General features: G+C 37.7%; 1 protein-coding gene across 1 annotated transcript; it reads right to left on the reverse strand.

The window, feature by feature from the left end:
• Nucleotides 1-1,288: 1,288 nt before the first annotated feature.
• SLC17A3 (solute carrier family 17 member 3) lies at nt 1,289-15,944 on the reverse strand. The gene is given in 13 exon segments (XM_036869257.1): nt 1,289-1,423; nt 2,338-2,428; nt 2,723-2,870; nt 2,962-3,091; nt 3,370-3,404; nt 3,407-3,530; nt 3,654-3,677; nt 4,017-4,111; nt 8,029-8,115; nt 10,553-10,640; nt 10,722-10,955; nt 11,159-11,370; nt 15,140-15,944. Coding segments are annotated over 13 exon segments (1,623 nt in total). The 5' UTR covers nt 15,360-15,944.
• Nucleotides 15,945-17,197: the final 1,253 nt, after the last annotated feature.

Genomic DNA, 17,197 nt, shown 5'->3' on the forward strand with positions numbered 1-17,197 from the left:
TTCTAGACTATGCAAAATCTCAGTAATTGCTGTTGCTTATTCAAATTTGACCTTCTATATCCTTGCCCTAATTTTTCACTCAGAACTAGCGTCCATCACATCACTTCTATACAAAATAACTTTATGGCTATAATCTCTATTCAACACAGTAGAGACCACCATGGGAAGCAACCTAGAGCATAGTTTTGGCCCCTCTGAACATGCTATGACCTATGACCCAAATTATAATTTAAAGAAATACTGAACTATTTCATGTTTTGAGCTTTATATATGACTTAACTGCTGAAATTAGTTGGATCCTAGAAGGAGAAACATAACAGACTCACATTGGGTAATTTGAGGACAGTGTTAAATGAGACAATTTACACAGGATTGGGAAGGTGGGAAGGAAACCACAAGATAATTCTCGAGAATCCCAGAACCTGCAACATAAAGGCCAAAAAAGGTTTGATGGGACATGGGAAGAGAGAAATTACCAGACTATGTGGAGAGGGCTGTCTGCTAGGAGCTGTGAACTATACAGGAAGGATCAGACACCTGCAGTCCCCACGAGGAGGGACTTTAGAGATAAATACTCCCTATCCTCACTCTCCTGCCTCCACTGAAAATCCAGCAGAAGGCAGTGGACAAGGAAGTGTAGGATGCAAAGCACTCAGGTCAGCCTCCTGGGGCCCGAGCAGGATGCAGGAGAGTGGAGCACACAAAGGGAGGAACACATGGACAATATCCAGCCCAACAAATATAAAATTAATATTCATTTTCACAAATAGGAGGAATCATTGCCCTAGGGAGGTTACTGCCCTTGATTAAAAGTTTCAAAACATAGTTTCCTGTTTAGAGATTCAAAAACTGTGAATCTAGCCTGCTGGCTCCTATACAGCAGCTCCTCTGAATCCATTGTTAATTCTATGAAGATGACAACTTTGTTCTTGGCTATCATTTTATTTGAATTTTCATTCATCTTATATTTTTCTCAAAATGAAATCTGAGTAAAATAAAGAACTGATCTCAGATTTGAAAAGAGCTACAGCAAAGAAAATTTTTTCTGTTGGTATTTTCATCACTGAAGGCTTCTCGTTTATGAAATAAGGTGCCTAATGACTTTCCGTACAAGGTGGGGTAACTAAGAAGGAAAAATGGCATAGAATTAAAAATTTAATACTCCAACATAAAATAAAAATTAAAAAAAATTGTAAATCAACTATTCTCCAATATAAAATAAAAATTAAAAAAATTTAAATAGTGCTTCTCTGGTTATAACCATAGATGAAATCATTTTTCTTTACCTTCATAAGTGAGTGAGTTTCCTTTCTTTAGCCCAGTCTTGGACATCTGCTTTTCCAAATATAAGGTAGAGGATCAGTCCTAATGTGTTAATGGCAAATGACAAGGAGAAGACATTCCTCCACCCAAATTCAGGGTCCTGAGGAGACAAAACTTCAAGTAAATATTACCCCTTTCATCCCTTTTTCTATGAAACTCATTAGTAGTTTAGAAGACAACTTTCACCAGTGGGTTTTCATGTAGAAGTTCATTTCCTGAACACAACTTAATAGTTTGGTGGAAAGAATTTCAAAATGGATTCAGAATGTTCTTCATAAAATGGACTTAAGGACCATTACAATTAACCTCCAGAATTGTATTTGTCCCTATTTATCAAAGTGCCATACATTTTCTCTTTTGTGCGAATCATGACTATATATATGCTAATAATATTTCTTCTTGCGGTGCAAGAAGAATCTTGCAGGAAGAAGATTTGGAGCTTTGGAGCTAGACAGGTCTAAGTTAGGAGAATTCCGATTCTACATCCTCTTAGTGGAAAGACATATTCTATCAGATTTTAATCATCAGAAAATGAGGATAATAATGTTTCATTTTCATAATTGGTGGGAGAATCAATAATTAAATGAGATTACTGCATATGAAATACCTGTAATAATACCTGCATGTATCAGGCACTTAAACATATTTGATTTTACTATCTCTTTGCTTTTGCATGGTTATGCAAATGAAAATTTCAAAGTGTTGCAGAAGACATGGCAAGTTGCATATATGCATGGATTCATCATCTTCTCACAGGACATCTATGTGGCTGTGTGATTTCAAAGACTGGATATTACCAGTGGATCGCTAGTGAGTGCTTTGGTTTCAGAATAAGTAAAGATTGAGGTCATGAAGGAAATTCTTTTATATTTTTCTTTGCCAAGTTGATCTTCATGACAAAGTCACCCACAATTTAATTTTATTATCCAAAATGTGAAAACATTTTTTTATGCTATTACCTTTATGAATGGATTCAGCAGAGTGTTTTAAGAATCCTTGACAAGAAAACTTTACCTGACTGAGAAGAAATCCACTGACAGTGGGTGCCAGGATAGCAGATATCTGTGCAAACCCCCTCGAGGCTCCCATGAGAAAGCTGGAATGCCTGTGGGTGACAGGAATGTTCCACGCTAGATCCACAGACACTTCAGCCCTGCTTAGCATATGAATCCGTCATATAGTAATTATGTCAAAAAGGACTCTCTCTGTGTATATTCACTGAAAGGTACTGAGACAAATCAACAACACCCTCCTCCCACATACTTGAAAAAAATGACCACAGGCTATCAGTGGTCCTTGCCCATGATTTATAATTTCACAAAGTTTGGGGCTCCCGGAAGGCTGCGGGCTAAATCTTTTTCAGAAAATATGAAAATGAGATTGGAAATTATAGTCCTACCTTGGAGCAATATCTAAGGCATTGATATAGATCCCTGGCTGACTAAACAGGCTTAGTCCACAGGAGAGCGTCAGAAGGGTCACTGCTGTGATATAGCTGGAGGCAACGTATGGCAGAACCACAAGGGATGCTGAAGAGGGGAGACTTCCTATGGAACCAGGAACAGACAAATTAACCAAGATACATATTTGGCTGTTGTATGCCTTGTGAATTATCAGAGCTTTTGGTCCTGTTCTTACCTAGAACTGTGGCAATTTTCCTCACTGTAACAAGCCTAAAATTCTTGGTCAGAAGGAAATCTGCCAGGTAACCTCCCAGGATGCCAACGACCCAGGCAAAAATAAAAGGAAGGGCAGACAGGAAGCCACTCTGAGGGGAAAAACTTGAGTAAACCATCATAATAAAGGCTGTGAGATCACAACTTGTATCGATAAAGCACTAATAATCATACCGACAACTCTGAAATCATACTTTCCTAAGAAAATCAGTAGCCTCTTCCATCATACCCTCAGAAAAGCTACTCACATGACTGTTACATTATCTCTTGGTAATAAAAGATAAATTTTTCTAGATGGGACGATTTGTGAAGGCAGAGTAATTCGAGAGTCATGCAAACAGGAGAAACGGGTGGAGGGAAATATACTCACATCTCAGATATCAACATTGAACACAGAGCTGATTAAGTTGGTGTGTATACAACCATTACGTTAATTAACCATTGATGGCTGAAACAGCAAAAACACAAGGACCAGAGGGGTAGAGATCTGACCATAGGTTTGATGGGAAGAGGCTGCTTAGAAAAGCTGACCTGAAAACAAATTTATTGATTAGAATAGTAAGATCTGAGACATGCTCACACGTTCTTAGTCACCCTGATAAATCCAGATGCTGATACAAGATCTCTGGAGAAGGTCAGAGTTTTTATGTGTACCTGTTGGGCCAAGGAGGATATGATGTATTCTTTTTTTTTTTTTTTTAAAGACAGTTGTTTTTTAAAAATTTATTTATTTATTTATTTATTATTTATGGCTGTGTTGGGTCTCCATCTCTGTGCGAGGGCTTTCTCTAGCTGTGGCAAGTGGGGGCCACTCTTCATCGTGGTGCGCGGGCCTCTCACTATCGCGGCCTCTCTTGTTGCGGAGCACAGGCTCCAGACCCGCAGGCTCAGTAATTGTGGCTCACGGGCCTAGCTGCTCCTCGGCATGTGGGATCCTCCCAGACCAGGGCTCAAACCCGTGTTCCCTTCATTAACAGGCAGATTCTCAACCACTGCGCCACCAGGGAAGCCCATGATGTATTCTTTCTCTGTGATGTTTATCCATGGGTGAGTGACGGGGTCATCGTAAATCAAAACAAACCAGAGAAGGCAGGAGACACAGCCAACACCTTCTGCAAGCAGAGGTAAAATTGGCAAACTTCTGTGTGAATTTCTTTTACATTGGGATATTTTCTGATATGGTTCCTGGGAAAAGCTCTTGCTCTTAATATCTTCTTCCCATTTCTCAAAATATTCACATGAATATCACAGCTTTCGAGAACCTATTCCTTTATATTTCTTGATTATTTGTGTGCACAAAAATCACAGACCCTAGGAATGGCACTAAACTTGATATCTCAACCTTTTTAATACTAATAAAGGAAAACTATTTCTCTACTCACAACCCTTCTGACACCAAATGTGTGGGGTTTTCACACTAAGAAATTCTCTAATTCTCTAGAGACACCAACCTGGCATCCTACAGTTTAGCTCAGTTCTGACACTATCTGGCATTAGCACAGACCCTACAGAGTAAGCGCTCAGTCACACAGGCTGCCCCCTACTTCAGATACTAATTGCAAGTAGTGAGTCCTCAAATTACCCACACTTCTGTTCAACTTTACTACAAATTCAGAGGTTCCCACAACTCCCTCTTAGTCTGATAATTTGCTGGAACAGCTCACAAAAGTCAGGGAAATATTCATTTGTCTTTACTGGTTTATTATAAAAAATGTGATAAAGGATACTGATGAACACCCAGATGAAGAGATACATAGGGTGAGGTCTGGAAGGGTCCTGAGTGCAGGAGTTTCTGACCCTGTGGAGTTGGGGATATGCTACCGTCCCAGCACGTGGATGTGTTCACCAACCTGGAGGCTCTTAGAACCCCACAGTTTACGGATTTTTATGCAGGCTGTATCATGTCGGTATAATTGATTATTAACACAATCTGATGCACCCTCTCCTCCTGGGAGGATGGAGGGTGGGGTTAAAAGTTCCAAGCTTATAATCACGGCTTGGTCTTTCTGGTGGCCTCTAGCCTGAAGCTATCCAGGAGGCTACCAAGAGTCACCTCATTAGACAAAAGATGTTCCTATAACTCAAGAAATTCCAAGGGATTTAGGAACTCTGCTTAGAGCTCCTATCATCCCCACCACTCACCACGAAATTACAAGAGTTTTAGGAGCTCTGGGTCAGGAACTGGTGGCAGAAACCATACATATATATTTCTTATTATGTCACAATTAGCCATTCTAATAGGTGTGCAGAGGTAGCTCATTGCTTTTATTTGCATTTCCCTAATGACTAAGGATGTTGAGCTGACCACCTTTTCACATGCTTATTTTCCCTCTCCCTATCCTCTTTAGTGCGGTGTCTTTGCCCATTTTTAAACTGGGTTTTTGTTTTGTTATTGAGTTTTGAGAATTATTTACACACTCTGGATAAAAGTCCTTATTGTATATGTGTTTTGCAAGTATTTTCTCTCCATCTCAACTTGTCTCTTTATTATTCTAATAATGTCTTTTGGATGAAATCCAATCTATCAACTTGTTATTTTATGGATCAAGCCTTTGGTGTCATAGCTAAGAAATCTTTGCCTAAATAAAGAACAAAGATTTTCTCATATGTTTTCTTTTAAAAGAATGATAATTTCAGATCTTACAATTACATCCAACATTCATTTTGAGTTTTTGTATAGATTGCAAGATATGGATCAAAATTCTTTTTCTTTTTTTTTTTTGAGCACCATGTGTTAAAAAGACTCTCCTTTCTCCATTGAATTGCTTTTGCATCTTTATCAAAAATCAGTTTATCATTTATGTGTATGTCTATTTATGACTGTATTCTGTTTCGCTGATCTGTTTTTCTCTATGCCAATACCACAATGTCTTGATGACTGTAATTTTATAATATACCTTGACATCAGACTGTGTTAGTCTTAGAACTTTGTCATTAATTTCCAAAATTGGCTATTCTAGGATCTTTTTATTTTCATGATAATTTAGTTTTCAGTGCATGTTTCACATCTTTTGTCAGATTTAGCACTGTTACATATTTTTTGATGCTATTGAAAATGGTATTGTTCTGTTTAATTTAAATTTCTGATTCTTTCAACTTTTGTATGTCTAAAAATGTCCTTATTTTGCCTTTGTTTCTGAAAAGTTTTTCTTTGTCTCTAGAATTCTATGTTAACAGATTTTTTTTTCTTTTTTCTTGCAGTATTTGAAAGATGTTGTTCCACTGCTTTCTTGCTTTTATTGCTTCTGATGGGAAAGCTGCAGTCATCATATCTTTGTTCTTCTCTCTCTATTTTTAAACTTTGGCTGCTTTTAAGATTTCATCTTTATCACTGGTTTTGAGCCATTTTATTATGGTATAACTTGGTACAGATTTCTTCATATTTCCTGTGCTTGAGATTCATTGACTTTTTTGGATCTGTGAGTTTATAGTTTCCAACAAACTTGGAAAACTTTCAGCCATCATTTCTTCAAAGGTTTCTGTTCCCCCATCCCACTCCTCTCCTTTGGGCACTACACACCTTACTTATGTTCTCATTTTATTATTACTTTTTTCTCTGTGTAGGTCATTCTGGATGGTTTCTATTGTTACTTTTAAGTTCATTAATCTTTTCTTCTGTTGTATCATCTGTCATTAATTCAATCCTTATATTGTAGTTTTTTTTTTTTTTTTAAAGAATTTCACTTATTTATTTATTTATTTATGGCTGTCTTGGGTCTTCGTTTCTGTGCGAGGGCTTTCTCTAGTTACAGCAAGCGGGGGCCACTCTTCATCGCGATTCGCGAGCCTCTCACTGTCGCGACCTCTCTTGTTGCGGAGCACAGGCTCCAGATGCGCAGGCTCAGTAGTTGTGGCTCACGGGCCTAGTTGCTCCACGGCATGTGGGATCTTCCCAGACCAGGGCTCGAACCCATGTCCCCTGCATCGGCAGGCAGACTCTCAACCACTGCGCCACCAGGGAAGCCCCATATTGTAGTTTTTATCTCTAGAAGTTTGATTTAGGGTCTTAAAAAATATATTTTGCATGTGTCTACTTAAATTTTGAACAAATAAAGTTATGTTATAGTTATAGTAACTATTCTTGTGTGCTAGTTCTAACATTTGTGTCAGTTCTGGGTTGGTTTTGATTGATTGATTATTCTCCTTATTATGGATTGTGTTTTCCTGCCTTTGTCCATACCTGGTAACTTATGCTTTGAGCCAGACATTACGAATTATTATCTTGTTGGGTGCTGAATATTTTTGTATTCCTATAAATATTTTTGAGCTTTGTTTTGGGGTACAGTTAAATTACATGGAAACACTGACCCTTTGGGTCTGGTCATCATCATTTGTTAGAGGGATCCACAACAGTATGTCCTCTAGAGCTAATTATTTCTCACTATTGAGGAAAGACATTTATCAGTATTCTGCCCAATGGCCCAAGAATTATACATTTTTTCATTCTGTCTTGTGGAAACAGGCACTATCCCTGATTCTCTATAAGTACTGGACACTATTCTTAATTTTTTCCAATGATTTCCGGCACCCCATGCCCCCCCCACCGGCCTCAGATGATGTCTCCACACAGGTATTCTAATCAGTGCTCTGCTGAGTATCAAGGGGGACTCTGCAGATAGCCAGGGTTTTCTCTGTGTACAGTTGTCTCCTGTTAGGCACTCTTTCCTGTGAGCTCTACCTGCCTTACTTTCTCAGGGCTCTTACCTCCATCTCCTCAACTCTGATTCTTCTGTCTCTCACAAACCACCGCTCTGCAAGTCTGTCCCCTACTGCCTGCTAGGGCAGCAGATTTTGCCCAATCACTTTGTGTTAATAATGCATCATGGCAGGTTAACAGCATCATAGGCAGGAGGACTTCCAAATCCTTTGATGGTATAAGTTAATTCTTCCCTACTATTATATTAAGACATTTTCTTTTACTAGGATCTTTCTGTCTTGATTCATTTCCTCCAGAAAAGTACACACAGATAGATACTCAGAAGAATCTCCCTGAATATGAAAACCTAAGAGTGGGGAGACAGCAGCTTACCAAAGATATAGAAGACAAAAGGTCACCTGAGGGCTTGACTGATGATGCCACCCAGGAGGATGGCAATGCAGCTTCCCGGCATCATTCCTGCAAAGAGAGAATAAGCTGTGGGGCTCTGGACTGCCATCTGATAGATGCCTATAGAATGACAGATGACATGTTACAGAGCAGTATCACCACAAAGAGATAAGCATAGTAGAATATATGAACTTCAAACTTGTGATTGAGTTCATATGTTCTCCTGAGGATCCATTTTTCTGGCAGTTCCCTAGTAACATTGCAGATGACAACCATGCTTCCTTTTATGCTATTTTAATTTTTAATTACACAATTCATATAACATATGCTATTGTAAAAGTAAATTAGTGCAAAGAACAAAGGTTCCCCTCACATGCCCCCCAATCCATCCCCACTCGAATGTTAATGAACAGCTACAATTTATTATATGATGTATAATTGCATACATTTTCCTCTCTGCACACATACATAATGTATATCTATACATACATGCATCTCTTGGTAAATGCATTTATGTAATATGTAGACAGAAAGATAGATTTGTCTATTAATGTGTTAATAACACTGTTTTAATTTCCATGGCTTTACCGAGTATTCTCATAAATAGTGAGGAACATTTCCCTTTACAACTTCTTCAAAACTAGACTATTATGTTTTTTTTAATTTTCCAGATGAACATTAACATCAACTTGTCAACTTTTATATATATGTATGTGAGTTATTATTAATTTTAAATAAGCAGGACCATAATGTACCTATTGTCCTGTGACATTTATATTTTAACAATTGGTCTTGTAAATATTTCCATGTCACTGTAGATTCTACCTAGTTGTTATTTATGAACATAAACTTAATTATCACTTCTGAACTTAAAGAAGTAGGCTTGCTAAACCAAAGACTGTGCATTTTTTGACAGAACTGCTGAAGTATCCTGCTAAAAGTCCATACTAAATTAAACTGACAACAAAGATTGTTTTCCTCATCTCTTGACAACATTGGACATCCTCAAAGCTCCTAAATAGTTTTCCAAATATGAATGCAAAACAGTATATCATTTTTTCTTTTTATAGTGAAGTTGAACATTTTTTTCATTTTTATTTCTTTTGTGAACTGTTCATCATCTTTTTTTTGTTTCTTTCACTTGTTTAACTTTGTCTTAATTTATAGAATCTTTATGTGTTGTGAATAATAACCCTCTGTCTGTCATGCTGGCTGCAATTCTATTCTCCCAATTTAAACTTTGTTTATGGTGTCTTTTGTAATCTAGCAGTTGTGAGTTTTCATGGGGTCAGATCTGTAAGTTTCCTCTGTAATGACTTCTAGATTTACTCCTTTGCTTAAAAGGGCTTTCCTGATCTCACAGTTAAAAAAAAAAAAATCAGGCCAGGGCTTGGACCTGTGTCCCCTGCATTGGCAGGTGGATTCTTAACCACTGTGCCACCAGGGAAGTCCCAGCAACAACTGTTTTTTATAGCAGTATGTTCTTTTAAAATGAATATCATCTACACATATTCCCGTGGATCTCTCTGATGTTATTTGTTAATTATTTAAAATCTTCTTTCAATTCCTTTATTAATTTCTTTTTCATTTGGGTTAGCTCTTGCAGTTTTTGAGTTTGGTTTCTCTCTTTCATGCTCTTGATTTCCTTCAAATGTTTGAGGATTTGGGAAAGCCAATCCTTATTTATATTTGAGGATATCCCTTAGTCAGCTGTGATAACCAAAGTGAGTTTCCTTAGTCCAGACTGGAGCCTCCATTCCCCTATCAGTGGATATGAGCTCTGATGACAAAGACTAATCCTCCAGGGTTGTGAAGTGCTCTAGAGAGGCATAAGGTCAGGCAGAGTGTGTGTGTGTGTGCACGTGACTCGTTTTCTGGAATTGAAGAATCCCTGGCTCTCCTACCCTTCTTTTCTTACCCAGCACCCATACTTTGGCAATTTCCAGTTTGTTAGCCCTACTCTTTCCATTTTTCATTTTCACTCAATGTAACTGAAGCTTTCTTCCTCCAGAATATTCATTCCAGGTACACTGTCCAGACAGATCATTATCAGAAAGTAGTTCTCAGGACAACTGAGAGCAATTCCAAAGAAGGTTAAGTTGGGTTCATGCCTCACACTGAACACTAGTATAAACTCCAATATGTCAAAAATTTAAATATAAAAAATGAAATCATACATATTTGATAAAAGCCATGGTTGGATGCTTTTGTAACATTTCTAACTATGACTCAAATCCAGAAACCGTAAAAGAAAAGAATGATCAATTTGACTACATAAAAATGTATTTTTAAAAAATGGCAAAAGGCATTATAAGCAAAATCAAATCACAAATGACAACCTGGGGAAAATAACTAAAAGTCATGTCACAAAGGACCCATCCCCCTAGTTTATAAATACTTGATTGACATTGAGCAGAAGACAAAGAACCCTGCAATAAAAAAAGTCGAAGAACTCAGTGAAAGAATGTTGGATTGTAGTGGACTTATTTCCGTTTTATGTTTTTACCTGAGAAAGCAATGCTTCAGCGTCGGCTTCGTTCATGTGGAGGACTCCATCTTTCCCAGAGTGCAAACTGACCCCCATAGCGTAACCCCTGAAATAAAAATAGAGTTCTTGACATGTGGTCCCATAGAGAAATTCATATCCAGCACATATTTATAAAATGTCTGGGTACCAGGCTCACGCCCTGAAGTATTCGAGTTGCAATGAGGAAACCTAGTCCAAGGTCAGCTGCCAGAGGGGTGAAGAGAACGAGAAATGAGGATCCAAACAGAGCAGCACCAACCACTCGCTTTGTTCCTACTCTTCCAGCCAGGTATCCACTGGGAGCCAGTGTCAGGATCATGCCATAGTTGATAGAACTGAAGATGATGCCCTGGATTTGAGGGCTCCAATCATACACAGGGGCCTTAAAGAAACAGAGAATGCTTTCGTAAGCCATTTACAGGAAGGCTGTTTCATAACTTAAGAAGCCTCTTTAGATCTTCCACTTGCTTTCAAATCACTATTTCCTCAATTAAAACTTCTTAACATATAAACTCTAGAAAAAATAAATATCCAAACAAACAAATAGCAAAAACAAGAACACAACTTAAATCTTGCATTGCTTACCCCCGCAGGAAGACTTTTTGGGGAATTATTTGGGTCATCAAATGAGTCAACAGGCAGCCCCTCAGTGGACCTGTTAAACTGGGACTGATGGTTTGTGCTGTTGGCCATGGTTACCATGGTGATGTTCATGATAACATTTTGTGCCATTATTATGAAGTTGCAGAGATGTGTGATGAAGGCTATTCCATAGCGAGTGGAACATAAGCTTGGAGCTGGAAATATTATGGCATTATATTAGTGCTTTCTTTATTGAACCATCATTTATTTTCCACAAGTTATAATACAGAAAGGTATCACCTGATGATTTAAATGGCACTTCTATCGGTTTTGGGAAAGAAAGATTACAAAAGCAGAAAATGACTGAGTTGAGTCAAAGGGTGTTTTATACCACAGCTTTATAGACCCTGACTTGCTCTGGGGTGTTCTGTTCTTCCTGCAATTTTGTCTCTCCCATTCCTAGGTTATTGTATTCTATGGTTGATGAAATTACTCATATTTAAATATATATAGATATGGATATATAGAATATATATATTACAAGTAAATATATACATATAAATGAAATATGCATAGTATACATATTTAAATTATATAATTTATACTATATGTACTATATTATATACATATATAATGTAAATTTTAAACATTGAAGGAGTTGTTCATTGGTGTAGATTTATTATTCTTCTCATATGTCTCAGTCAGTGAGGGCAAACTTTCATTTAAATTTTGAAATTAAACCTCTAGAAAGATTTTCTCATTAGAGAAAAATTGACACTGACAAACTATGAAAAAATATAGTGAAAGTGAAAAAATAACAGAAAAAGAAATGAGCACAAAATTAAAATAATCTGTTTTTGTACTTCCAGGAAAGATGGCTGTTGCCAGGAAGAAACTATTGCAACAATCCAGAAAAGAAGTGAAGAACCGTGAACTAGGGTGGTAGCAGTAGAGGAACTAAGATGTGATAAGATCCTAGATAGACTGCAGTAGGGGAATAACTGAATCTTGGTTTCAATTTTACAGATGGGTGAGGGAAGGGCATTGGAGAGTTTCTTGTCCTAAACAGCTGGAAGAATGGAGTTGCTGTTCAATGAGGAAGAGAGTTCTGCAGAAAAAGCAGGGGCAGTGGGGGTGATAAAGAGCTTATTAAAAAGCACCCAAGAGATGTTGAGAATGTTGTTGCATATAAAACTCTAGAGTTTAGAAGAGAGGTAGAGGCTGAGGCAAAACACTGGGAGTTAATAACCTTCAAGATGATACTTGAAGCCATGGTATTTAGGGAATGAGAATAAATAGGGAAGATAACCAAGGACTGACTCTAGGGCTCTCCAATGCTTAGAGGTTGGATAAATGGGAAGAAACTGGCAATGGAAACTGAAAAGGAATGGTCAGTGGGGTAGGAAGAAAACCAGGAAAGTGTGGTGTCCTGGAAGCCAAGGGGAAAAGAGCTACAGGGAGGAGGGAGTCAGTAGGTGTGTCAGATGTTTCTGATAGGTTATGTAACATGATGACTGAGAATTAACTCATTTAATCCTCACAATAATCCTATGAAGCAGCTACTACTACTATTCCAATTTTACAGGTGCAGAGCGGTCAGCTAATAGTGTAGCTCAAGTGTCTCTGCTCTTAACCACTGCACTGCATGTGTGTGGTGGCTTTTATTTTGTCCCAGATGATTCCATGAGAATACCTTTGCCACAACCCAAGTGCACTCATCTATGGGGTTTGTATGGCTGTATGGTGTAGGAGAGGAGAACAACACCATGCATCATCAAGAAGTCTTCAAAACTTCAAGAAAAGAGGTGCCTTGAGGTTTACAAAAGAGCCTTTCCCTCAAGACCATACTCTCTTCTCCTTAAGTAGAACACAAATCTTGTAGTGAATGTAGTGGGGAAGGAAGAATTTGGAAGAAACTGGTAAGTGTACTGTAATTAGAGCGAGGAGCTAAAAAATAATATCTTTGTAAAGGTCTTCCTTTCTTTTTCAGGGCTGGGTGATGACTTCCTATGTCAATCAAATCAACTAATAATTTATCAGTTCTTTGGCCTCTGATCTCCCCAACTTGCTTTGGGATCCTAGAGGCCAAAGGCTACAGAAAGCGAGTATCAGCAAACCAGGAGACTAATGGCTCACAAATGGGTGGGGTGAACACCTGCCTCAGGAGATTGCTGAAAGATCCACTAGAGGCTGTATTTAAACGGCTTAGTCTGGTGCTTGCTGCATATTAAGCGTTCCCTACAGGCTACTACGTGTGTCCTTAAAAGTTATTTGTGGGCTTCCCTGGTGGCGCAGTGGTTGGGAGTCTGCCTGCCAATTCAGGGGACGCGGGTTCGAGCCCTGGTCTGGGAGGATCCCGCGTGCCGCGGAGCGGCTGGGCTCGTGAGCCACGGCTACTGAGCCTGCGCGACTGGAGCCTGTGCTCCGCGGCGGGAGAGGCCGCGATAGTGAGAGGCCCGCGCTCTCCGCAACTGGAGAAAGCCCTCGCACAGAGACGAAGACCCAACACAGCCAAAAAAAAAAAAAAAAAAAGTTATTTGTTTCCCGTGTCTAGTTAAGATACATGAAAAATAATGTTGGTACATCTCATGTCTTAAAATTTAAAAACTCAATATATAACATAATAATACTGCCTTTTGTCAAATTGAAGTTGTCATTGATTTAAAATGCATCATTTTTTGCTCTACTAAAAATCAATTGATCAACTAATCAACAAATCAAACTTAATAGATCCAAAACTAAACGCCTAAGTTCCCCCTCCCAATCTTGCTCCACCCGAATTCCTTCCCAACTCAGGTGATAGAAATTCCATCCTTCCAAACACTTTGCAATTTATCCTTGATTTCTTTCTTTCACAGCCTACATCCAATCTATCTAGAACATACTGCTTTCTTTACATTCAAAATATATGTAGAATTCAACCACTTCGGCCACTGCTATCTTTTTGTTTAAAGCCTCTTCCATGTGGTTCTAGCTACCAACATCTCTTGCCTAGATTTTTGCAATAGCCTTCAACTTGACTTCCTGTTCCAGTCTACTCTCATTACAGCATTTGGAGTGCTCTAGTCATACCATAAATTTGATCACGCCATTTTCTGCTCAAAATTCTCTATGTGGCCACACTATTTTTCAGATTAAAAACTAAGGTCTTCATAGTGGCCAATGGAAATGAAATATTTATAACCATTGCTTAAAATTTTTATTTTTCTTAGGAAAAAGCCCTGAGGAAGTAATAATTTGAACTGTAGACAAGTGTTATGTTACAGGATATCATGAGATATATATATATATATATATATATAGATATATTATAGATAACATATACAATATGTTATATCTATATAACTATATCTATCAATTAATCTATCTGTATGATAGGTAAGCAAAAACCCCCAAAACCCCACAACTTAAATATCCAATCACAGGGATTTTTCAGGTAAATAATACTTTATCTATTGGATATATTGGAATAATAATATGTATCCTTTAAGAATAATGATTGTATTATAAAGCAAATTGAAAACTATGTGTGGTCTAAAACATACAACATAATATATACAGCACAGAACTATATAAAATATACATGTAAGGGAAGGCAATAAAAACAAATTACAGTGGTTACATTAAGCTTAGTAACATCTTTTTTCATATCTTGATTTTTTGAGGTTTCTGTAAATAACTTTTTGTACTTTACTTAATTAAGCAATACAATTATGCTTACAATATTACATGCAATAACAAGCAGAATACACAATACTATGTGTAGACGATTTGGTAGTATTTATCAAGAACGCAAGTGCATATGGATTAAGATTAGGAGGTAATCATCAAAAATAAAATACTTTTTTAGAAATGTACATTAATAGTACTTGATTTTTAAAAACAATTAAACACCTTAAAAGACATGAATTCATTTCTTTGTATTACAATATTGTAAAAATCCACCATAAAATCCTAAAACCACATAGTCGAGGTTGAGTTTACCTTTCCCAGGACTGAGCTTCTCATCCCCTTGTACATCTTGGGAGTACTTCCCTGCCGTGGGACTCAATTCTGTCATGGTGGCCATTGCGTTCTTCTCTCCTGATGACTGTTTTTCACCTACAGGGTGATATGTTATCCAAGGTGTCAGCCACGAGAAATGAGACTTCTTTGAAACATTTAAAAAGTGGGCAACAGGCAAACAGAAGCTGGGCCATTCCATCTGGATGGGGTATAAGGAGGATCATTACCTACTCTTGGCTCAATACAACAGGTGTACTGTGCCTAAGGCGTGGAAATGTTTATTATTTAGGATCTGGAGTACTCACTGTTTGCCAATTTAAGAGCGCTGGATTTGGAGCTAGGCATATCTAAGTTCAAATCCAGGCTTGTGATTTACCTAATGTGCTGAGTGCTACCAGGAACAAATTTGTGTGTTTCAGTTTCCCATCTGCTGTTAATAAGAACAATGACAACAGCAGCGCGGCAGCAGCACCTTCATCAAGGATCTGTAAGGATTCAATAGACTGTACGTGCCTGGTGCTCAGCAAGTGGTTGCTATGTGGTTTATTGCCATCATTGTTGGAGCTACTACAGATGTGGGTCACCTCGGAGCTGTGTCCTTCTGGCATCCTCTGCTGCACCTGAGAACCTGGCTTCTGGTACCCCTGATGACTCCCACACTGCTTCCCCATTTGACCCACTGTGAGTGTCGCTAACATGTGTCATCAATAATTGGAGACCAAATTTGCATAATGAGATGATACAATTTTTAATTGGATAAATTTGACATGTAATATTGTGTAAATTTAAGGTGTACATCTCGTGTTACTTTGATACATTTATATATTGTAAAATGGTTGCCGTTGTGATGATATTTATCACATTATATACTTAGTACAATATTGTTGCCTATGTTCAATAAACTGTACATTAAATCTCTATGGCTATTTTAGTACTTGGTACAAATTTGTACCCTTAAATACCATCAATGTTACTCCCTACCCTCCATCCCCTGGTAACCACTGTTTTACTCTCTGTGGTTTTTTTACATGTTTGATTTTAAAGATTCCACATATAAGTGATATCATACTGTACTTGTCTGTCTCTGTCTGGCTTATCTGATTCAGCATAATGTGCTCAGTATCCATCCATGCTGTTGCAAAAGGCAGGATGTCCTTTTTCCTCATAGCTGAGTAATATGCCATTGTGTATATACCACAAGATGATACAATTCTAATCCTGATCATTTTTGGCCACAAGTTGATGATATGTCTACAGAGTTATAGAAAAAACTAACACAGATCTTGACCTTTCTGCTTAAAAGAGAAGTAAAAAAATCTTTCCTACATACAATATTAAGATCTTTAATACCCAAGGGGATTTTTGTATGGTACTGTGTATAGAATTACAATATTTGTGCTATGTTTAGTGCTCAATTTATTAAATGTTAAACCTCTTAAAGGAAAAGTTTCAAAACATGTAACTATTTATGCCACTAATAAATCAAAGTTGTTGGTTCAATAAGTAATATCCTCTTAAACATTTAAACACTGGCACTTAACTAGACCTGGTCTAAAACCAGTGTTGCAAACTAAGGCATGGCTTCTTAGCATTATCTAAAAATTAAAAGTTTCATTAGTGCAGGAAAAGTTTCATTACTGCACGTGCCATAGGCTGCCCCCTTAGGATATAAAGTTAGACCCTCTCTGGTGGCACACGGCCAGCAATGTTGCGTCTCTTTCTCACTTTGTGAGAGTGTGGGGTTACCAGGGTTGATTGGTCTTTCCTGTTCCTGATCCCACTTTCCCTCAACTGCTTGCCCTACTTCCAGGACACAAATCCAACCATTCTTTGTATAAATGAACTTTGTAAAAAGGCATATGTACTTTAAAAAATGGGGCACACTTCTGTCTATTCCCCTCTACATATTGAAATTTTACTTTTAAAACATCCCTAATAATGCTATCCTTCTTTGTGTTATAACTATTATATGAGCATTTCTTACATTAATACCTTCATTTTAGAGAGTTATTATGGAATCATGGTTTTAAAACGATT

The sequence above is a fragment of the Balaenoptera musculus genome, chromosome 11 (assembly GCF_009873245.2).
Source record: "Balaenoptera musculus isolate JJ_BM4_2016_0621 chromosome 11, mBalMus1.pri.v3, whole genome shotgun sequence".
Classification (NCBI taxonomy): domain Eukaryota; kingdom Metazoa; phylum Chordata; class Mammalia; order Artiodactyla; family Balaenopteridae; genus Balaenoptera; species Balaenoptera musculus.